This window comes from Scyliorhinus torazame, chromosome 2 (genome assembly GCF_047496885.1).
Source record: "Scyliorhinus torazame isolate Kashiwa2021f chromosome 2, sScyTor2.1, whole genome shotgun sequence".
NCBI lineage: Eukaryota > Metazoa > Chordata > Chondrichthyes > Carcharhiniformes > Scyliorhinidae > Scyliorhinus > Scyliorhinus torazame.
Genome location: NC_092708.1, coordinates 215,940,339 through 215,960,009, shown reverse-complemented (window position 1 = coordinate 215,960,009; position 19,671 = coordinate 215,940,339). Strand labels below are relative to the sequence as shown.

Genomic DNA, 19,671 nt, shown 5'->3' with positions numbered 1-19,671 from the left:
GAAAGTTTAATCCATGGACGAGGGAAGGATGCAGCAGAAGCAGCTGATAGGATTGTCTCGATCTTAGTGACAAAGAAGACCATGAGCTCCTTGCCCATTGTTGCACATGAAGTGGAGGGGCAGAAGAGAGGTTGATGAAGACCTTTGCAATACAAAGAAGCCAGGGATTATCTTTGCATTTCAGTATGGTCCTGGAATAGTGAGCAATTTTAGCAGACAAAAACAGAACCACATAATGATTTAAATGTTTCAGCCAGATCTGGGAGGTGGATAGCTAAACCCAGTGTTGTCTGCTTCCCTTAGATGTAAGGAAGCAGAGATGAGGACCGTACCAGGGGAACAGCCAAGGTGAGAGCGATTAGTAGTTTCACTGGGGCCCAGCACATCAAATGTCAAGGCCACAGTGCAGTTGAGTAAGTCAATGGCGAATGGAGGGTCAAAGATGAGATAGTTGGAATTTTGGTCTGTGTGGAGTTTACACATTCTCCCCGTGTCTGCATGGGTGTCACCCCTACAACCCAAAGATGTGCAGGGTAGGTGGATTGGCCATGCTAAATTAAATGGAAAAAAATAATTGGGTCCTCTAAATTTAAAAGAATGTTTTTCCCAGGAATTGATACAGAAGGAGGTCGAGTTGGGGCATTGAAGTGAGGATGTGGGTGGCGTGTGGTGCCAGAAAGTGATTAGAGATGCTCCTATTTGCCATTGATCGGACTCCCGCACTAACAATTATCCTTTGTTCGTTCAATATTTATTTATTCCTTAATCCTCAGTAAAAAAAGGTCACCAGAATTCTCCTTTTGTCTGTTCTCACTTCAGACCTTTGAGGGTTAATTTGAGTTGGCCCTTTAAACGTAGAGCCTGTGCTATAGAGGGAGCTGTTCAGATTCAGACATAGCCCTCTGGCTCAGTGTGTGACTGTGGTGTGTCTGGCGGGCGTTTCCCATTTTCTTGGTGTGTCGTGCGTGTCTGTCTGTCTGGTTTCGGCTGTCGCTCCACGTTCACGATCACTAGCTTCTTCAACTCAGCGGAGTGGTGCCCCACCATCCAAATACAAATACGGGGACACACGCACAGATACACGGCAGGAGCGGAAAAAGTAAAGCGTGCCCGGGAACCGAGTGAGGGAGGGTCGGGGGGGGTTGCCGCTCAAATCTCTTCGGCACACGGCGGTGGCCCGGGAGTTCATGTAGGCGCAGAGGGGAGAAAACAACTTTTATACGACGGAAATAAACCAAATCCAACTGGAAGAGGGGGAGATTCTTTCGGAAGTTGGCAGCAGGGTTTGAGCTGCCTCCTTGTCCCCGCTGCTGCGGTTTCGGGCTGAGGGGTTCAGACATTTCCCCACATCAGGGGGGGATGGACATGATGATCCGCTGGGGGGAATAAACCCTCGGTCGAGGCGGGGGATTTTAAAAAAGAAATTTACTTGGCTGGAGCTGCAGGATGGAAAATAGAGAATTAAAGTGAATAAGGTGGAAGGCGAACTCCAGGAATACATACAAATAAATAATTCCCCGACAGGACGGGGCGGTTGCAATGGAGCCGGGGAGAACCGTTTAGAAGGAAAGGCAGGCACCGACTTGCACTCAAAAGAACATTGTTTCAAGGAAATTAAAAGTAAATTCGATCGATCTCGAGGGGAACGGACGGAAAAAACTACAAGTAATCGGAGAAGGAATCTCCGAGCAACCCAGCGAGGAAATAAAAAGGGGAGTCCGCCAGAGGGACAAAAAAAATCGTCGACAGGGAAAGGAAACGGTCGGAGTTTTAAAAAAAACCTGAGGGACCCCTCCCCCCCGGACAAGTTTTTAAAAACCCCTCCCACACAGCGGACCCGAATTAAGTTTGTGGTGGATTTGTCATAATAAAATACACGGGAATTATTTTTTTCCCTGGGAATTATTTTTCGCGTTCAGGAGAACAGTTTTTTTTTAAAAAGAGGAGATTTTTTTTTCATCCCCGCCCCCCCTCGGGGTTTTGTCTGGAAACCGGCGGCTTTCTTCCCTCTGGCTGTTAAAACAACAGCCGAAGAATAAAAAGGAAAATATATATTACACCTCTTAGCCGAGGCGGGCGAGGAGCCGCGCTTGCCGCCGACAACCAGGACCGGATCAACTCTTGGGCGTTTGAGGCGCATTTCTTTCGCCCTCCCTGGGACAAAGCGTCCGTTGGCGGCGCGGACCGAGCGGCGGCGCGAGCCGGGAAGCGGCTGTTAACCCCCCCCCTGAAGGAATGAATGCTCGAGCTGTGGGCTGTCAGTGACCCCGGGCCGCACTCTCTGCCCGCCACCTTCCATATTACTGCACGCGGATCCTGGTCGACATGGCCGCTTCCTTTTGCTGCTGTTTTAGGGATCCAGGCCGCCCAGATGAGCGCCGCAGCCGGTAAGTGACTGGAAATCTATTCCCGGGCCGAGACACGGCCCAAAAAGGGGGGAGGGAGGGGAGTCTGGAGGCAGATTTAAAGAGACTTGCGCCGGTCTTTGGAGTGTCAATTAAAATGCTGCGTTTGATGGGAGAGAGATGGGGAAGGGGGGGAGGGAGAGAGATGGGGAAGGGGGGGGGAGAGAGAGAGGATGGGGAAGGGGGGGGGGGGGAGAGAGAGAGATGGGGAAGGGGGGGGGGAGAGAGAGAGATGGGGAAGGGGGGGGAGAGAGAGAGATGGGGAAGGGGGGGGGGGGAGAGAGAGAGATGGGGAGGGGGGGGGGGAGAGAGAGAGATGGGGAAGGGGGGGGGGAGAGAGAGAGATGGGGAAGGGGGGGAGAGAGAGAGATGGGGAAGGGGGGGGGGAGAGAGAGATGGGGAAGGGGGGGGGGAGAGAGAGATGGGGAAGGGGGGGGGAGAGAGAGAGAGTGGGGAAGGGGGGGGAGAGAGAGAGATGGGGAAGGGGGGGGGGAGAGATGGGGAAGGGGGGGGAGAGAGAGATGGGGAAGGGGGGGGAGAGAGAGATGGGGAAGGGGGGGGAGAGGAGAGATGGGAAGGGGGGGGGGAGAGAGAGATGGGGAAGGGGGGGGAGAGAGAGATGGGGAAGGGGGGGGGAGAGAGAGAGTGGGGAAGGGGGGGGGAGAGAGAGATGGGGAAGGGGGGGGGAGAGAGAGATGGGGAAGGGGGGGGGAGAGAGAGATGGGGAAGGGGGGGGGAGAGAGAGATGGGGAAGGGGGGGGGGAGAGAGAGATGGGGAAGGGGGGGGAGAGAGAGATGGGGGAAGGGGGGGGGGAGAGAGATGGGGGAGAGAGAGGGGAGGGGGGAGAGAGAGATGGGGAAGGGGGGGGAGAGGGAGATGGGGAAGGGGGGGGAGAGAGATGGGGAAGGGGGGGGGAGAGGAGATGGGGAAGGGGGGAGAGGGAGATGGGGAAGGGGGGAGAGGAGATGGGAAGGGGAGGGGGATGGGGAGAGGAGATGGGAAGGGGGGAGAGGGAGATGGGGAAGGGGGGGGAGAGGGAGATGGGGAAGGGGGGGAGGGAGATGGGGAAGGGGGGGGAGAGGGAGATGGGGAAGGGGGGGGAGAGGGAGATGGGGAAGGGGGGGAGAGGGAGATGGGGAGGGGGTGGGGGAGGGGGAGAGAGGGGAGATGGGAAGGGGGGGGGAGAGGGAGATGGGGAAGGGGGGGAGAGTGGAAGGGGGGGGGAGTGGAGTTGGGGAAGGGGGGGGAGAGGGAGATGGGGATGGGGGGGAGAGAGGAGTGGGGAAGGGGGGGAGAGAGGGGAGATGGGGAAGGGGGGGGGAGAGAGGGAGATGGGGAAGGGGGGGGAGAGAGGGAGTGGGGGATGGGGGGGAGGAGGGGGATGGGGAGGGGGGGGAGGGGAGATGGGGAAGGGGGGGAGGGGTGGGGATGGGAGGGGGGGGGGGGGAGGGAGATGGGGAGGGGGAGGGGAGGGGGGAGGGGGGAGGGAGGGAGGGAGGGGGAGGGGGAAGGGAGGGGGGGGGGAGGGGGGTGGGGGGGGAGGGGGAGGGGGAGGAGGGGGAAGGGGGGGAGGGGGGGAGGGGGGAGGGGAGGGGAAGGGGAGGGGGGAAGGGGAGGGTGGGGGAGGGAAGGGAGGGGGGAGGGGGGGGGAGGGGGGGAGAGAGGGGATGGGGAGGGTGGGGGGGGGGGAGGGGGGGGAGGGAGGAGGGGGAGGGAAGGAGGGGGAGGGGGGGGGAGGGAGATGGGGAAGGGGAGGGGGAGGGGGAGGGGAAGGGAGGGGGGGGAGGGGAAGGGGAGGGGGAGGGGGAGGGGAAGGGAGGGGGGGGAGGGGAAGGGGAGGGGGGGGGAGGGGAAGGGGAGGGGGGGGGATGGGGGGGGAGATGGGAAGGGGGGGGGAGAGGGAGATGGGGAAGGGGGGGGGAGAGGGAGATGGGGAAGGGGGGGGGGAGAGGGAGATGGGGAAGGGGGGGGGAGAGGGAGATGGGGAAGGGGGGGGGAGAGGGAGATGGGGAAGGGGGGGGGGAGAGGGAGATGGGGAAGGGGGGGGAGAGGGAGATGGGGAAGGGGGGGGGAGAGGGAGATGGGGAAGGGGGGGGGGAGAGGGAGATGGGGAAGGGGGGGGGGAGAGGGAGATGGGGAAGGGGGGGGGAGAGGGAGATGGGGAAGGGGGGGGAGAGGAGATGGGGAAGGGGGGGGAGAGGGAGATGGGGATGGGAAGGGGGGGAGAGGGAGATGGGGAAGGGGGGGGAGAGGGAGATGGGGAAGGGGGGGGAGAGGGAGATGGGGAAGGGGGGGGAGAGGGAGATGGGAAGAGGGGGGAGAGGGAGATGGGGAAGGGGGGGGAGAGGGTGATGGGGAAGGGGGGGGAGAGGGAGATGGGGAAGGGGGGAGATGGGGAGGGAGGGGGGGAGGGGGAGATGGGGAGGGAGGGGGGAGGGGGAGATGGGGGAGGGAGGGGGGGGAGAGGGAGAGGGGGGGAGAGATGGGGAGGGGGGGGAGAGGGAGATGGGGAAGGGGGGAGATGGGGGGAGGGGGGGAGAGGGAGAGGGGGGGAGAGATGGGGAGGGGGGGGGAGAGATGGGGATGGGGGGGAGAGAGATGGGGAAGGGGGGGAGAGAGATGGGAAGGGGGGATGGGGGGAGAGAAAGGTGGGGATGGGATGGGGAGATGGGGATCGGGGGGGGAGAGAGAGATGGGGATGGGGGGGTGGGGGTGAGAGAGAGATGGGATGGGGGGGTGGGGGGAGAGAGAGATGGGGGTGGGGGGAGAGAGAGATGGGGGTGGGGGGAGAGAGAGATGGGGGTGGGGGGAGAGAGAGATGGGGGTGGGGGGAGAGAGAGATGGGGTGGGGGAGAGAGAGATGGGGGTGGGGGGAGAGAGAGATGGGGATGGGGTGAGAGAGAGATGGGGGAAGGGGGGGAGAGAGAGATGAGTAAGGGGGGATTGGGGGGGGAGAGAGAGGTGGGGATGGGGGGGAGAGAGAGATGGGTGTGGGGGGGGGAGATAGAGATGGGGATGGGGGGGGGAGAGAGAGATGGGGAAGGGGGGATGGGGGGGAGAGAGATGGGGATGGGGGGGAGAGAGAGATGGGGATGGGGGGGGAGAGAGAGGTGGGGAAGGGGGGGAGAGAGATGGGGATGGGGGGGGGAGAGAGATGGGGATGGGGGGGTGGGGGGAGAGAGGATGGGGGGGTGGGGGGAGAGAGAGGTGGGGGTGGGGGGGAGAGAGATGGGGAAGGGGGAGAGAGAGATGGGGAAGGGGGAGAGAGAGAGATGGGGAGGGAGAGAGAGATATGGGGAAGGGGGGGGAGGGAGAGAGAGAGATGGGGAAAGGGGGGAGAGAGAGATGGGGAAAGGGGGGAGAGAGAGATGGGAAAGGGGGGAGAGAGAGATGGGGAAGGGGGGGCAGAGAGAGATGGGGAAGGGGGGGAGAGAGAGATGGAGAAGGGGGGGGAGAGAGATGGGGAAGGGGGGGGAGAGAGATGGGAAGGGGGGGGAGAGAGATGGGGAAGGGGGGAGAGAGATGGGAAGGGATAATGGGGAAGGGGGGAGAGCGAGATGGGTAAGGGGGGGGGAGAGGGATGGGGAAGGGGGGGGAGAGAGAGATGGGGAAGGGGGGGAGAGAGATGGGGAAGGGGGAGAGAGATGGGGAAGGGGGAGAGAGATGGGGAAGAGGGGGGGAGAGAGATGGGGTAGAGGGGGGGAGAGAGATGGGGAAGAGGGGGGAGAGAGATGGGGAAGGGGGGGAGAGAGATGGGGAAGGGGGGGAGAGAGAGATGGGGAAGGGATAATGGGGAAGGGGGGAGAGCGAGATGGGTAAGGGGGGGGGAGAGGGATGGGGAAGGGGGGGGAGAGAGAGATGGGGAAGGGGGGAGAGAGATGGGGAAGAGGGGGGGAGAGAGATGGGGTAGAGGGGGGGGAGAGAGATGGGGAAGAGGGGGGAGAGAGATGGGGAAGAGGGGGGGAGAGAGATGGGGAAGAGGGGGGGGAAAGAGATGGGTAAGAGGGGGGGGAGAGAGTTGGGGAAGAGGGGGGGAAAGAGAGGGGGGAGAGAGATGGGGAAGGGGGAGCGAGAGAGATGGGGGAGGGAGAGAGAGAGATGGGGAGGGGGGGAGGGAGAGAGATATGGGGATAGGGGGAGGGAGAGAGAGATATGGGGAAGGGGGGGAGGGAGAGAGAGATATGGGGAAGGGGGAGCGAGAGAGATGGGGAAGGGGGGAAGAGAGAGATGGGGAAGGAGGGGAGAGAGAGATGGGGAAGGGGGAGAGAGAGATGGGGAAGGGGGGGAGAGAGAGATGGGGAAGGGGGGGGAGAGAGATGGGGAAGGGGGGGAGAGAGATGGGGAAGGGGGGGAGAGAGAGAGATGGGGAAGGGGGGGAGAGAGAGAGATGGGGAAGGGGGGGAGAGAGAGATGGGGAAGGGGGGAGAGCGAGATGGGGAAGGGGGAGAGAGATAGATGGGGAAGGGGGGAGCGAGAGAGATGGGGAAGGGGGGGGAGAGAGATGGGGAAGGGGGGGAGAGAGATGGGGAAGGGGGGAGAGAGAGATGGGGAAGGGGGGGGAGAGAGATGGGGAAGGGGGGAGAGTGAGATGGGGAAGGGGGGGAGAGAGATGGGGTAGAGGGGGGGAGAGAGATGGGGAAGAGGGGGGGAGAGAGATGGGGAAGAGGGGGGAGAGAGATGGGGAAGAGGGGGGGGAGAGAGATGGGGAAGAGGGGGGGAGAGAGATGGGGAGAGAGATGGGGAAGAGGGGGGGAGAGAGATGGGGAAGAGGGGGGGAGAGAGATGGGGAAGAGGGGGGGAGAGAGATGGGGAAGAGGGGGGGGAGAGAGATGGGGAAGAGGGGGGGAGAGAGATGGGGAAGAGGGGGGGAGAGAGATGGGGAAGAGGGGGGGAGAGAGATGGGGAAGAGGGGGGGAGAGAGATGGGGAAGAGGGGGGAGAGAGATGGGGAAGAGGGGGGGAGAGAGATGGGGAAGAGGGGGGAGAGAGATGGGAGAGAGATGGGGGAGAGGGGGGGAGAGAGATGGGGAAGAGGGGGGGAGAGAGATGGGGAGAGAGATGGGGAAGAGGGGGGAGAGAGATGGGGAAGAGGGGGGGAGAGAGATGGGGAAGAGGGGGGGAGAGAGATGGGGAAGAGGGGGGGAGAGAGATGGGGAAGAGGGGGGGAGAGAGATGGGGAAGAGGGGGGGAGAGAGATGGGGAAGAGGGGGGGAGAGAGATGGGGAAGAGGGGGGGAGAGAGATGGGGAAGAGGGGGGGAGAGAGATGGGGAAGAGGGGGGGAGAGGGATGGGGAAGAGGGGGGGAGAGAGATGGGGAAGAGGGGGGGAGAGAGATGGGGAAGAGGGGGGAGAGAGATGGGGAAGAGGGGGAGAGGGAAGGGGGGAGAGAGAGATGGGGTGGGGGGGGAGAGATGGGGAAGGGGGGAGAGAGAGAGATGGGGAAGGGGAGGGAGAGATAGATGGGGAAGGAGGGAGAGCGAGTTGGGGAAGGGGGGGAGAGAGATGGGGAAGGAGGGAGAGAGAGATGGGGAAGGAGGAGAGAGATGGGGGAAGAGAGAGATGGGGAAGAGGGGGGGGGAGAGAGGTGGGGAAGGGGGGGGGGGAGAGGTGGGGAAGGGGGGGGAGAGAGGTGGGGAAGGGGGGGGAGAGAGGTGGGGAAGGGGGGGAGAGAGGTGGGGAAGGGGGGGGAAAGAGGTGGGGAAGGGGGGGGAGAGAGGTAGGGAAGGGGGGGAGAGGTGGGGAAGGGGGGGAGAGGTGGGGAAGGGGGGGAGAGAGGTGGGGAAGGGGGGGGGGAGATGGGAAGGAGGGGAGAGAGAGATGGGATAGGGGCAGGAAGGGGGGGAGAGAGAGATGGGGAAGGGGAGAGAGATGGGGAAGGGGGAGAGAGAGAGATGGGGAGGGAGAGAGAGATATGGGGAAGGTGGGGGAGGGAGAGAGAGATATGAGGAAGGGGGGAGAGAGAGATGGGGAAAGGGGGGAGAGAGAGATGGGGAAGGGGGGGAGAGAGAGATGGGGAAGGGGGGGAGAGAGAGATGGGGAAGGGGGGGGAGAGAGAGATGGAGAAGGGGGGGAGAGCGAGATGGGGAAGGGGGGAGAGAGATGGGGAAGGGGGGGAGAGAGATGGGGAAGGGGGGGAGAGAGATGGGGAAGGGGGGGGAGAGAGAGATGGGGAAGGGGGGGAGAGAGAGATGGGGAAGGGATAATGGGGAAGGGGGGAGAGCGAGATGGGTAAGGGGGGGGAGAGGGATGGGGAAGGGGGGGGAGAGAGAGATGGGGAAGGGGGGGAGAGATGGGAAAGAGGGGGGGAGAGAGATGGGGTAGAGGGGGGGAGAGAGATGGGGAAGAGGGGGGGAGAGAGATGGGGAAGAGGGGGGAGAGAGATGGGAAAGAGATGGGGATGAGGGGGGAGAGAGATGGGGAAGAGGGGGATGGGGAAGGGGGGGGAGAGAGATGGGGAAGGGGGAGCGAGAGAGATGGGGGAGGGAGAGAGAGAGATGGGGAGGGGGGGTGGGAGAGAGATATGGGGAAGGGGGGGAGGGAGAGAGAGATATGGGGAAGGGGAAGCGAGAGAGATGGGGAAGGGGGGAGAGAGAGATGGGGAAGGGGGCCGAGAGAGATGGGGAAGGAGGGGAGAGAGAGATGGGGAAGGGGGGAGAGAGAGATGGGGAAGGGGGGGGAGAGAGAGATGGGGAAGGGGGGGAGAGAGAGATGGGGAAGGGGGGGGAGAGAGAGATGGGGAAGGGGGGGAGAGAGAGATGGGGAAGGGGGGGAGAGAGAGATGGGGAAGGGGGGGAGAGAGATGGGGAAGGGGGGGAGAGAGATGGGGAAGGGGGGGGGAGAGAGAGATGGGGAAGGGGGGGAGAGAGAGATGGGGAAGGGGGGGGAGAGAGAGATGGGGAAGGGGGGATGGGGAAGGGGGGATGGGGAAGGGGGGAGAGCGAGATGGGGAAGGGGGAGAGAGATAGATGGGGAAGGGGGGAGCGAGAGAGATGGGGAAGGGGGAGAGAGATGGGGAAGGGGGGAGAGAGAGATGGGGAATGGGGGAGAGAGATGGGGAAGGGGGAGAGAGAGATGGGAAGGGGGGGGAGAGAGATGGGGTAGAGAGGGGGAGAGAGATGGGGAAGAGGGGGGGGAAGAGGGAGGGAGAGAGATGGGGAAGAGGGGGGAGAGAGATGGGGAAGAGGGGGGAGAGAGATGGGGAAGAGGGGGGGAGAGAGATGGGGAAGAGGGGGGGGAGAGAGATGGGGAAGAGGGGGGGAGAGAGATGGGGAAGAGGGGGGGAGAGAGATGGGGAAGAGGGGGGGAGAGAGATGGGGAAGAGGGGGAGAGGGAAGGGGGGAGAGAAGGGGGGGGGACGAGAGATGGGGAAGAGGGGGGGAGAGAGATGGGGAAGAGGGGGGAGAGAGATGGGGAAGAGGGGGGGAGAGAGATGGGGAAGAGGGGGAGAGGGAAGGGGGGAGAGAGAGATGGGGTGGGGGGGAGAGATGGGGAAGGGGGGAGAGAGAGATGGGAAGGGGAGGGAGAGATAGATGGGGAAGGACGGAGAGCGAGTTGGGGAAGGGGGGGGAGAGAGATGGGAAGGGGGGAGAGAGAGATTGGCAGGAGGGAGAGAGAGATGGGGAAGGAGGAGAGCGATGGGGAGAGAGAGATGGGGAAGAGGGTGGGGGGAGAGAGAGGTGGGGAAGAGGGGGGGGAGAGAGGTGGGGGGAAGGGGGGGAGAGAGGTGGGGAAGGGGGGGGGAGAGGTGGGGAAGGGGGGGGGAGAGAGGTGGGGAAGGGGGGGGGAGAGAGGTGGGGAAGGGGGGGGAGAGGTGGGGAAGGGGGGGGGAAAGAGGTGGGGAAGGGGGAGAGAGGTGGGGAAGGGGGGGAGAGAGGTAGGGAAGGGGGGAGAGGTGGGGAAGGGGGGGGAGAGAGGTGGGGAAGGGGGGGGGAGATGGGAAGGAGGGGAGAGAGAGTTGGGATAGGGGCAGGAAGGGGGGGAGAGAGAGATGGGATAGGGGCGGGTGGTGGGGAAGAGAGGCGGAAAGGGTGCGGGGTGGGTGGGGGGGAGAAGGGGGCAGGTGAGTGGGGGGAAGTTGGGCGGAAAGGGGGTTGGGGAAAGGGAGCCCGAAAGGGGGCGGGGGGGAAGTGAGGCGGAATGGGGGCATGGGTAGGGGGGAGGAAGAGAGGCGGGGGTGTGGGGGGGGGGGGAGGGAGAGAGGCGGGGGGTGGGGGGGGAAGAGAGGCGGGGGGGGGGGAAGAGAGGCGGGGGTGGGGGGGGGGAAGAGAGGCGGGGGGGGGGGGAAGAGAGGCTGGAGGGGGGCGGGGAGACTGGCGTGGGTGGGGGGGGGGAAGGGAGACGGGGGGGAGGTAGATGGGGGTGGGGGGGAGGAGACGGGGGTGGGTGGGGGAAGAGACGGGGGGGTGGGGGGGGGATGGGAGCCGGGGGGTGGTGGTGGGGGGGGGGGGTGGAGACGGGGTGAGGGGGGGGATGGGAGACGGTGTGGGGAGTGGGGGGGGGGAAGGGAGACTGGGGGGGGTGTGGGGGAGGAAGGGAGATGGGGGGGGCTGGTGGGGAGGAAGGGAGACGGGGAGGGGGTGGGGGGAAGGGTGACGGGGGTGTGGTGGGGGGGTGGAAGACGGGGTGGGGTGGGGGGGGGAAGGGTGACGGGGGGTGGGGTGGGGGGGGGGGGAAGGGAGACGGGGGTGGGGGTGGGGGGTGAAGGGGAGACGGGTGGGGTGGGGGGTGAAGGGAGACGGGTGGGGTGGGGGGTGAAGGGAGACGGGGGTGGGGTGGGGGGTGAAGGGAGACGGGGTGGGGTGGGGGGGGTGAAGGGAGACGGGGGTGGGGGGTGAAGGGAAACGGGGGTGGGGTGGGGGGTGAAGGGAGGACGGGGGTGGGGGGGAAGGGAGACGTGGGTTGGGGGGAGGGAGACGGGGGTGGGGGGGGGAAGGGAGACGGGGTGGGGGGTGGGGGGGAGTGAGACGGGGGTGGGGGGGGAAGGGAGACGGGGTGGGGGTGGGGTGGGGGGTGAAGGGAAACGGGGGTGGGGTGGGGGGTGAAGGGAGACGGGGTGGGGTGGGGGGTGAAGGGAGACGGGGGTGGGGTGTGGGGTATGGGGTGGGGGGGAAGGGAGACGGAGGGTGGGGGGGAAGGGAGACGGGGGTTGGGGGGGAGGGAGACGGGGTGGGGGGTAACGGAGACGGGGGTGGGGTGGGGGGGAGTGAGAGGGGGTTGGGGGGGGAAGGGAGACGGGGTGGGGTGGGAAGGGAGACGGGGGAGGGGTGGGGGGGGGAAAGGAGACGGGGGTGGGAGGGGAAGGGAGACGGGGGTGGTGGTGGGGGAGGAAGGGAGACGGGAGGGGGTGGGGGGAAGGGAGACGGGGGGTGGTGGGGGAGGATGGGAGACGGGGGTGGGGAAGGGTGACTGGGGGGGTGGGGGAGGAAGGGAGACGGGGGTGGTGGTGGGGAGGAAGGGAGACGGGGTGGGGGGGGTAGGGAGAGGGGGGTGGGGTTGGGGGGGTGGGGGGGGAAGGGAGACGGGGGTGGGGGGGAAGGGAGACTGGGGGGGTGGGGGAGGAAGGGAGACGGGGGTGGTGGTGGGGGTGGAAGGGAGACGGGGTTGGGACAGGGGTGGGGGGGAAGGGAGACGGGGTGGGGTCGGCGGAAGGGAGACGGCGGGGTGGTGGGGGAGGAAAGGAGACGGGGGTGGGGTGGGGGGGGTAGGGAGACGGGGGTGGGGAAGGGAGACGAGGGTGGGGTGGGGGGAAGGGAGACGGGGTGGGGGGGGGAAGGGAGACGGGGGTGGGGTGGGGGGGGAAGGGAGACTGGGGTGGGGTGTGAAGGGAGAAGGGGTGGGGTGGGTGTGAAGGGAGACGGGGGTGGGGTGGGGGGTGACGGGGGTGGGGGGGTGAAGGGAGACGGGGTGGGGTGGGGGGTGAAGGGAGACGGGGTGGGGTGGGGGAGGAAGGGAGACGGAGGGGTGGTGGGGGAGGAAGGGAGACGGGAGGTGGTGGGGGGAAGAGCGATGGTGTGGGGGAAGGGAGACGGGGGTGGGGTCAGGGGAAGGGAGACGGGGGTGGGGTGATGTGGAGGGAGACTGGGTGGGGTGGGGGGCAGGGAGACGGGGTTGCGGTGGGGGGGAGGGAGACGGGGGTGGGGTGATGTGGAGGGAGACTGGGTGGGGTGGGGGGCAGGGAGACGGGGTTGCGGTGGGGGGGAGGGAGACGGGGGTGGGGTGGGGGGGAGAGAGATGGGGGTGGAGGGGGAAGGGAGACGGGGTGGGGTGGGGGGGAGAGAGATGGGGGTGGAGGGGGAAGGGAGACGGGGTGGGGGGGGAAGGGAGACAGGGTAGTGGGTGGGTGGGAAGGGAGACTGGGTGGGGGGGGAAGGGAGACAGGGTGGGGGGGGAAGGGAGACTGGGTGGGGGGGGAAGGGAGACTGGGTGGGGGGGGAAGGGAGACTGGGTGGGGGGGGAAGGGAGACTGGGTGGGGGGGGAAGGGAGACGAGGGTAGGGTGGGGGGGGGGGAAGGGAGACGGGGGTGGGGTGGGGGGGAAGGGAGACGGGGTGGGGTGGGGGGGAAAGGGAGACGGGGTGGGGTGGGGGGAAGGGAGACGTGGTGGGGTGGGGGGAAGGGGGATGGGGTTGGGGGGGAAGGGGAATGGGGTGGGGGTGAAGGGGGGTGGGGTGGGGGGGGGAAGGGAGACGTGGGGGAAGAGCAAGGTGAAGGGGACAGCGAGGTGAAGGGGGGAAACTGCAAGGTGAAGGGGGCGAGGGCGAGAGATAGAGCGAGGTGAAGGAGGAGAGAGAGAAAGAGTGAGGTGGAGGCGGCGATGGTGAAAGAGAAAGAGCAAGATGAAGGGGCGAGGGAGAGAGCGAGGTGTGGGGGGCGAGAGAAAGAGCGAGGTGGAGGGGGCGAGGGCAAGAGATAAAGAGCGAGATGGAGGGGGCTAGAGGGAGAGAGAGCGAGATGGAGGGGGCGAGGGTGAGAGAAAGAGAGTGGTGCAGGGGGCGAGAGAAAGAGCGAGGTGAAGGGGACAGCGAGGTGAAGGGGGGAAAATGCAAGGCGAAGGGGGCGAGGGCGAGAGATAGAGCGAGGTGAAGGAGGAGAGAGAGAGAAAGAGTGAGGTGGAGGCAGCAATGGTGAAAGAGCAAGATGAAGGGGTGAGAGAAAGAGCGAGGTGGAGGGGGCGAGAGGGAGAGAGAGCGAGATGGAGGGGGCGAGGGTGAGAGAGAAAGAGCGAGGTGCAGGGGGCGAGAAAGAGCGGGGTGAAGGGGAGAAGGCGGGGTGAAGGGGAGAGGGCGGGGTGAAGGGGAGAGGGCGGGGTGAAGGGGAGAGGGCGGGGTGAAGGGGAGAGGGCAGGGTGAAGGGGAGAGGGCGAGGTGAAGGGGGCGAAAATGCAAGGTGAAGGGGGCGAAGGCGAGAGAGAGAGCGAGGTGAAGGGGCGATGGCGAGAGGGGGAGAGCGAGGTGAAGGGGCGATGGCGAGAGGGAAAGAGCGAGGTGAAGGGGCGATGGCTAGAGGGAAAGAGCGAGGTGAAGGGGCCAGGGCGAGAGAGAAAGAGCGAGGTGAAGGGGCCAGGGCGAGAGGGAAAGAGCGAGGTAAAGGGGCCAGGGCGAGAGGGAAAGAGCGAGGTGAAGGGGCCAGGGCGAGAGGGAAAGAGCGAGGTGAAGGGGCCAGGGCGAGAGGGAAAGAGCGAGGTGAAGGGGCCAGGGCGAGAGGGAAAGAGCGAGGTGAAGGGGCCAGGGCGAGAGGGAAAGAGCGAGGTGAAGGGGCCAGGGCGAGAGGGAAAGAGCGAGGTGAAGGGGCGAGGGCGAGAGGGAAAGAGCGAGGTGAAGGGGTGATGGCGAGAGGGGAAGAGCGAGGTGAAGGGGCGATGGCGAGAGGGAAAGAGCGAGGTGAAGGGGCGATGGCGAGAGGTGAAGGGGCGAGGGTGAGAACGATAGGCGGCGAGGTGAAGGGGCGGGTGTGAGCAAGAGACTGAGATGATGAAGGGAGGGGCGGGTGACCGGGGTGGGGGGGGTGGGGGGGGGGGGGTGGAGGGTGACAGAAGGGGAGAGCCGAAAGATGGGCGGGGGAGGGAGAGAGGCGAGTGAGAGTGAGCTCGCAGATAGGGAGAGTGAGACAGAGGTAGTGGAGGGGACAGAGGGAAATGGAGGGAGGTGAGAGTGGAAGGCGGTGAGGTTTGGAGTGTGCGATGGAGAGAGAGATGTATCGTGGGGGGAGAGAAAGAGTGGGCAAGAAAACGGAGGGAGCAATTGGGAAGGAGCGATGGAGTTAAGGGACAAGATAGGGAAAACAAGGGGTGAGGGTGACAGAGGTGGGTGGTACTGATGGGGAGTGGGGTAAGTTGTCAGTCACTGATTCCAGTACTCTAAAATTAATATAATTATTTCAGATTTAAATAATTGTCTTATGATTTGCTCTTGTGTACCCTCTATTATTTGCACTAGTGATGGAGCCTTTGGCCATTGCTTTCAGGAGCTCGGGACTGTGGAAGGGAATAGTACTGGGGAGGGGTGGGGGGGGGGGGGATGTGGAACGTAGGGTTCTCTGTACGGAGAAGGTTTATTGTTTATATCAGAGCCAAGTGCGTCAATGGGGAACATAATGGAACTTCTCCGAACTTTTAGGTCTTTTTCTGGATATTTTAAAAAAACATTTGGAGTACCCAATTCCTTTTTATCCAATTAAGGGCAATTTAGTGTGGCCAATCCACCTACACTGCACATCTTTGGGTTGTGGGAGCGAAACCCACGCAAACACGAGGAGAATGTGCAAACTTCACATGGGCAGTGACCCAGAGCCAGGATCGAACCTGGGACCTTGGCACTGTGAGGCAGCATTGCTAACCACTGCACCACCATGCTGCCCTCTTTTTCAGGATATAAATTAAACCTGGCAAAGATTGAATATTTTGGTGTCCCGGTCACGGGTGGGGGTGGGGGGAGGGGGGGGGGGTTGCCATTCCACAGGGCAGCAACTCACTTCAGGTATTTGGCAATGCAAGTGGCGTGGGACTGGGGGGGGGGGGGGGTTGGGTCCTGTTGGGGTGGAGGTCAGCTTCTCCGCCCTGTGCCTCAGTTTGGTGGGGGATCTACTGGAATTTATGACTCTCGAGAAGATGAAGTTTGAGCTGGGGTGATGAAGGAAGGTTTTACAATTCATGGGGACTATTTATTATGCACTTTCGAGAATTGTTGCCATCGAATATTGGGGAGGGGGGGTTTGGGGTTATTGTTGTTCTTGATTATAGTGTTTACTGATTGAAAATGTTCTCTTTTTTATTTGGAATGTACATGTGATGTTTTGGTCTGTATGCTGAATGGGGTGCTGTTTGGGGGATTGGTATTGTATTTGTTTTTGTTTGTTTTCTTTTGTTGTTTATTTGATGAAAATGTTAAAAATGAGAATAAAAAGATTTTTAAAACATAATTTGCTCTTGTGGGAAGAATTCCTGAGGTGTATTTCTCTTCAAGCTGTTTATTTTTATTGTGTACTGTTGCATTCACATCAGGGGACACCACTTAATATCTGAGCCTGTGAATCCCATGGCCAAATAGATGAACTAAGGTTTCTTGTACCTCAGCAGGGTATTCCGTCCAGCGTGTGTGATTTGAAACAGACCAGGATGGTCCAGTGCTCCATGTGGAAATAGAGAAGTGGCACATGTGTTATGGTTGACTTTGTACCAATGAACAAATTACTATGATTTGCACTGCTGTTTCTTTTTCTGTAACGTGACTGCAAGTACCCACTTGGATGTATGGACTTGGTTTCAATGCCCATGAGCATCTGAATATCCAACACTTGATCTCTTCTAGCATTGGACTGTCTACCACCAACATGAATCGGGAGAAGAAAGATTAAGTTCACCATTGTATCCCAGGCAACTTAGTCCAGGCAGCCTTCTATTTGATGTATCAACTGTCTGTTAATTTGGCAGTTACAATATCGACCCAGGCTCTGGTGGGACGGAAAGTGCAATTGTTGAGTGAACCGTAGGCTGTTCGTTGACCATTGAGTTAATTGACAATAGCAGATGTGACAGCATTTCTGAAAGTTCATAACAGTATGTAATTGGATACCAGAATAGTTGGCTGAACGCATGTGGTAGATGTTGCGTGCCAAATGATAATAGTAAAGTTCACCCATAGACCCAGATGACCATAGGCTGCTTTCCCATTTGAGGGGGAGAGCTGACTGCTGGTGATTAACCTGAGGATCATCAGGCAAGGGGCCAAGTTGAGAAGGCGGGGCTTCATGAATAACCTCAGCTGGTACGGGAATTGAACCTGCGCTGTTGGCATCATTTTGCATTACAAAACAGCTGTCCAGCCAACCGAACTAAACCGGAACAGAAACACTAGTGACAAATATTTTGGTGGTAATGCTGGGTTAAAGGAGGCTACACTCTTCCAGTTCCTTTGTGGCCATGAATGATTTATGGGTAATCTTTTGCATTGAAGAAGGACCATCTTGTGTGTGAGCTGACAGCCCTATAAACATGTCCTTGGCCATATCCTGGAATTACATGTTGCATTATTATGTTCACAAAAAAAAATCTGACAGATGTCAAAAGTGGTTTTATAACATGCTGGACGCCTTATTCCTGACAGTAGTATATCCTGTAGGTACCTGGAAACGGTTGTAACTGAGTGGGGCATAGTGGAGGGAGGGATGCATGTCCAAAATAACAAAAATCCAAATCTGTTGTTACTCTGTTTTTTGGGTGAGGGTTTGTTATGAAAATCTTTCTGTTGATAATGTTAGCAAAAATATCATCTTTTTGTTAGGTGCAGGAGGAATTTCATCCTCATTATTTACTTTGAGAATCACTGACTGCATATATTTCCAGGTGCATGTTTCAACAACATCTTGTATCTGCATAGCACCTTTTAAGTAATAAAACATTCCAAGGCACTTTGCAGGAGCATTATCAAACAAAAGTTGATACCAAGCCACATAAGGAGATATTGGGGTAGATGACAGAGGTAGGTTTTAAAGGGCAGTTTGTAGGAAGAGAGTAGAGAGGCGGAATGGTATTGGGAGGGAATTCCAAAGCGACTTCAAACAGTGTGTGGAAGTTTGGCGAGAAGAGGAAGTTTTCTAAATTTTTCACCCTGTAGAAATTGGTTTCTGCTCTACTACAGGTGAGGAGGTGACTATCTAGTGAATATAAGCTAAGTGGTCAAGGTCTATTTTCCAAAGGTTTAAAATAACACTTTAGTTACTGATATGATTAATAGATATCTAAAGAAAATAACAATTGACTAAAATAATTGAGTAAAACTCATAAGTATGGCAGGACAGGTGATGTGTCAGGGCTGCAGCATGTGGGAGCTCACGGATACCCATGTTATCCAAGGCAAGCACATTTGCAGTAAATGTCTGTGGATTGAGGAGATTCGGCTCAGAGTCATTGAGCTGTGGACACTGCGACATGTCAGGGAGGGTGAGAGGTACCTGGATGCTTTGTTTTAGGAGGCGGTCACATTCCTTCAGAAATCCTGGTTTGGAAAATGATCGGGGCAGCAGGGTGTGACTGCAGCTGAGGCAGGTAAGGGCACCCAGAGGATAGTAGTGCAGGAGAGTAAGCCTCTTCAATTATCCAACAGGTTTGAGATTCTTTAAGCTTGTTTGGATGAGTGTGAGGGCTGCAGGAAGGATGAGCTGACTGACCATGGCACTTTGGTATAGGAAGCCATTCAAATGTAGGGAGCAAAAGGAATGTAGTGGTAGGGGACAGTGTGGAGAGAGGATTGACTCTGTTCTCTGTAGCAAGGAGCAAGAGTCCAGGCGGCTGTGTTGCCAGCCAACGGTACCAGGGTTTGGAACATCTCCAGGCTGGAGATGAACTTGCAGTAGGAGTAGGGGATCCAGTGGTTATGGTCCATGTAGATACCAATGACACAGGCAGATTGAGGAAGGAGGTTCTGCATAGTCCGTATGAGCTAGGCACCAAATTAAGATGCAGAACCTCAAAGGTAAAGACAAATATGATTAGAGAAATAGTGTACATCTCAAAGACTGGTGTGGAGAAATAGGTTCTGGTTCATGGGGCACCTGCACTAATACTGGGGAAAGTAGAAACTGTACTGTTGGGACTGTCTACACCTGAACTGTGCTTGTGCTGATGTTCCAGTGAACCAAATAACTAGGAAGTAGAATTTTAAATAATGGGGGCAAGGGTCAAATTTGAAAAATGTGGTTAACCAAAGAGTAAAGACAAAGCAATATGGGAAATGATAAACAGACCTTGAGAGGAATGGACAGAGAGTAAAATCTAAGAGTAAATCAGATAGATGCTATGAAAATAATTAACTGCCAAAACTTAAGATCCTATATCTGAATGCACATCGCATTCAAAACAAAACAGATGGACTTCACCCTAAGCTCTTGAAAGAAGTGGCAAACGTGATAGTTAGTGCATTGGCTTTAATTTTTTATAACTCCCTAAATTCTGGGAAGGTTCCATGAGATTGGAAGATAGAAAATGTAACTCCTTTATTCAAAATGGAGCAGGCAGAAAACAGGAAACTATAGGCTGGTTAGCTTCACATCTGTCATTGGGAATATGTTGGGAGTCATTATTAAAAATGCTATAGAGGGGCACTCGTACAAATTCAAAAAAATAGGGCAGAGGCATGTTTTAGTGAAAGGTAAATCATGTTTAGCCAATTTATTGGAGTTCTTTGAAAAAGCCACAAAAGGCTGGTATACAGGTACAGCAAGTAATTAGGAAAGTGAATGGAATGTTTTACAAAAGTTGATTACAAAAGTAGGGAGGTTATGCTTCAGTTATACAGGGCATTGGTGAAACCACATCTGGAGTATTGTGTACAGTATTGGTCTCCTTTTTTAAGGAAAGATGTAAATGCATTAGAAATAGTTCAGGGAAGATTTATTAGCCTAATTCCAGGAATGACGGTTTGTCTTACAGGGAAAGGTTAGGTTTGTATCCACTAGATTTTGGAAGAGTAAGCGGTGACCTGATCGAAACCTTTAAGGTCCTGAGGGGTCTTGACAGAGTGATCTTGGAGAGGATGTTTCTTTTGTGGGAGAATCTAGAACTAGCTGCCACTGTTTAAATATAAGGGGCTGCTCATTTAAGATAGATGAGAAATTGTTTCTCTCCGAGCGTCGCAAGTCTCTGAGCTCTCTTCCTCAAAGGGCAGTGGATGCAGAGTTTGAATATTTTTAAGGCAGTGCTAGGTAGATTCTTCATTAACGAGGGTAAAAAAAGATTATCGGTGTTAGGCAAGAATGTGGGCTCTCTCCCGTAG

General features: G+C 59.4%; 1 protein-coding gene across 2 annotated transcripts in view; it reads left to right on the top strand.

Annotated features, from left to right (window-relative positions):
* The first annotated feature begins 911 nt into the window (after positions 1 to 911).
* The window catches only part of bmpr2b (bone morphogenetic protein receptor, type II b (serine/threonine kinase)), a 490,709-nt gene continuing 471,949 nt past the window's right edge, over positions 912 to 19,671 (top strand). Inside the window, exon 1 of one of the 2 annotated variants that reach the window (XM_072483685.1) lies at positions 912 to 2,387. In XM_072483685.1, the coding sequence (XP_072339786.1) occupies positions 2,240 to 2,387 (148 nt within the window). In that variant the 5' untranslated portion in view covers positions 912 to 2,239. The remainder of the gene's footprint in view (positions 2,388 to 19,671) is intronic. The other variant, XM_072483695.1, reaches the window with a different exon arrangement.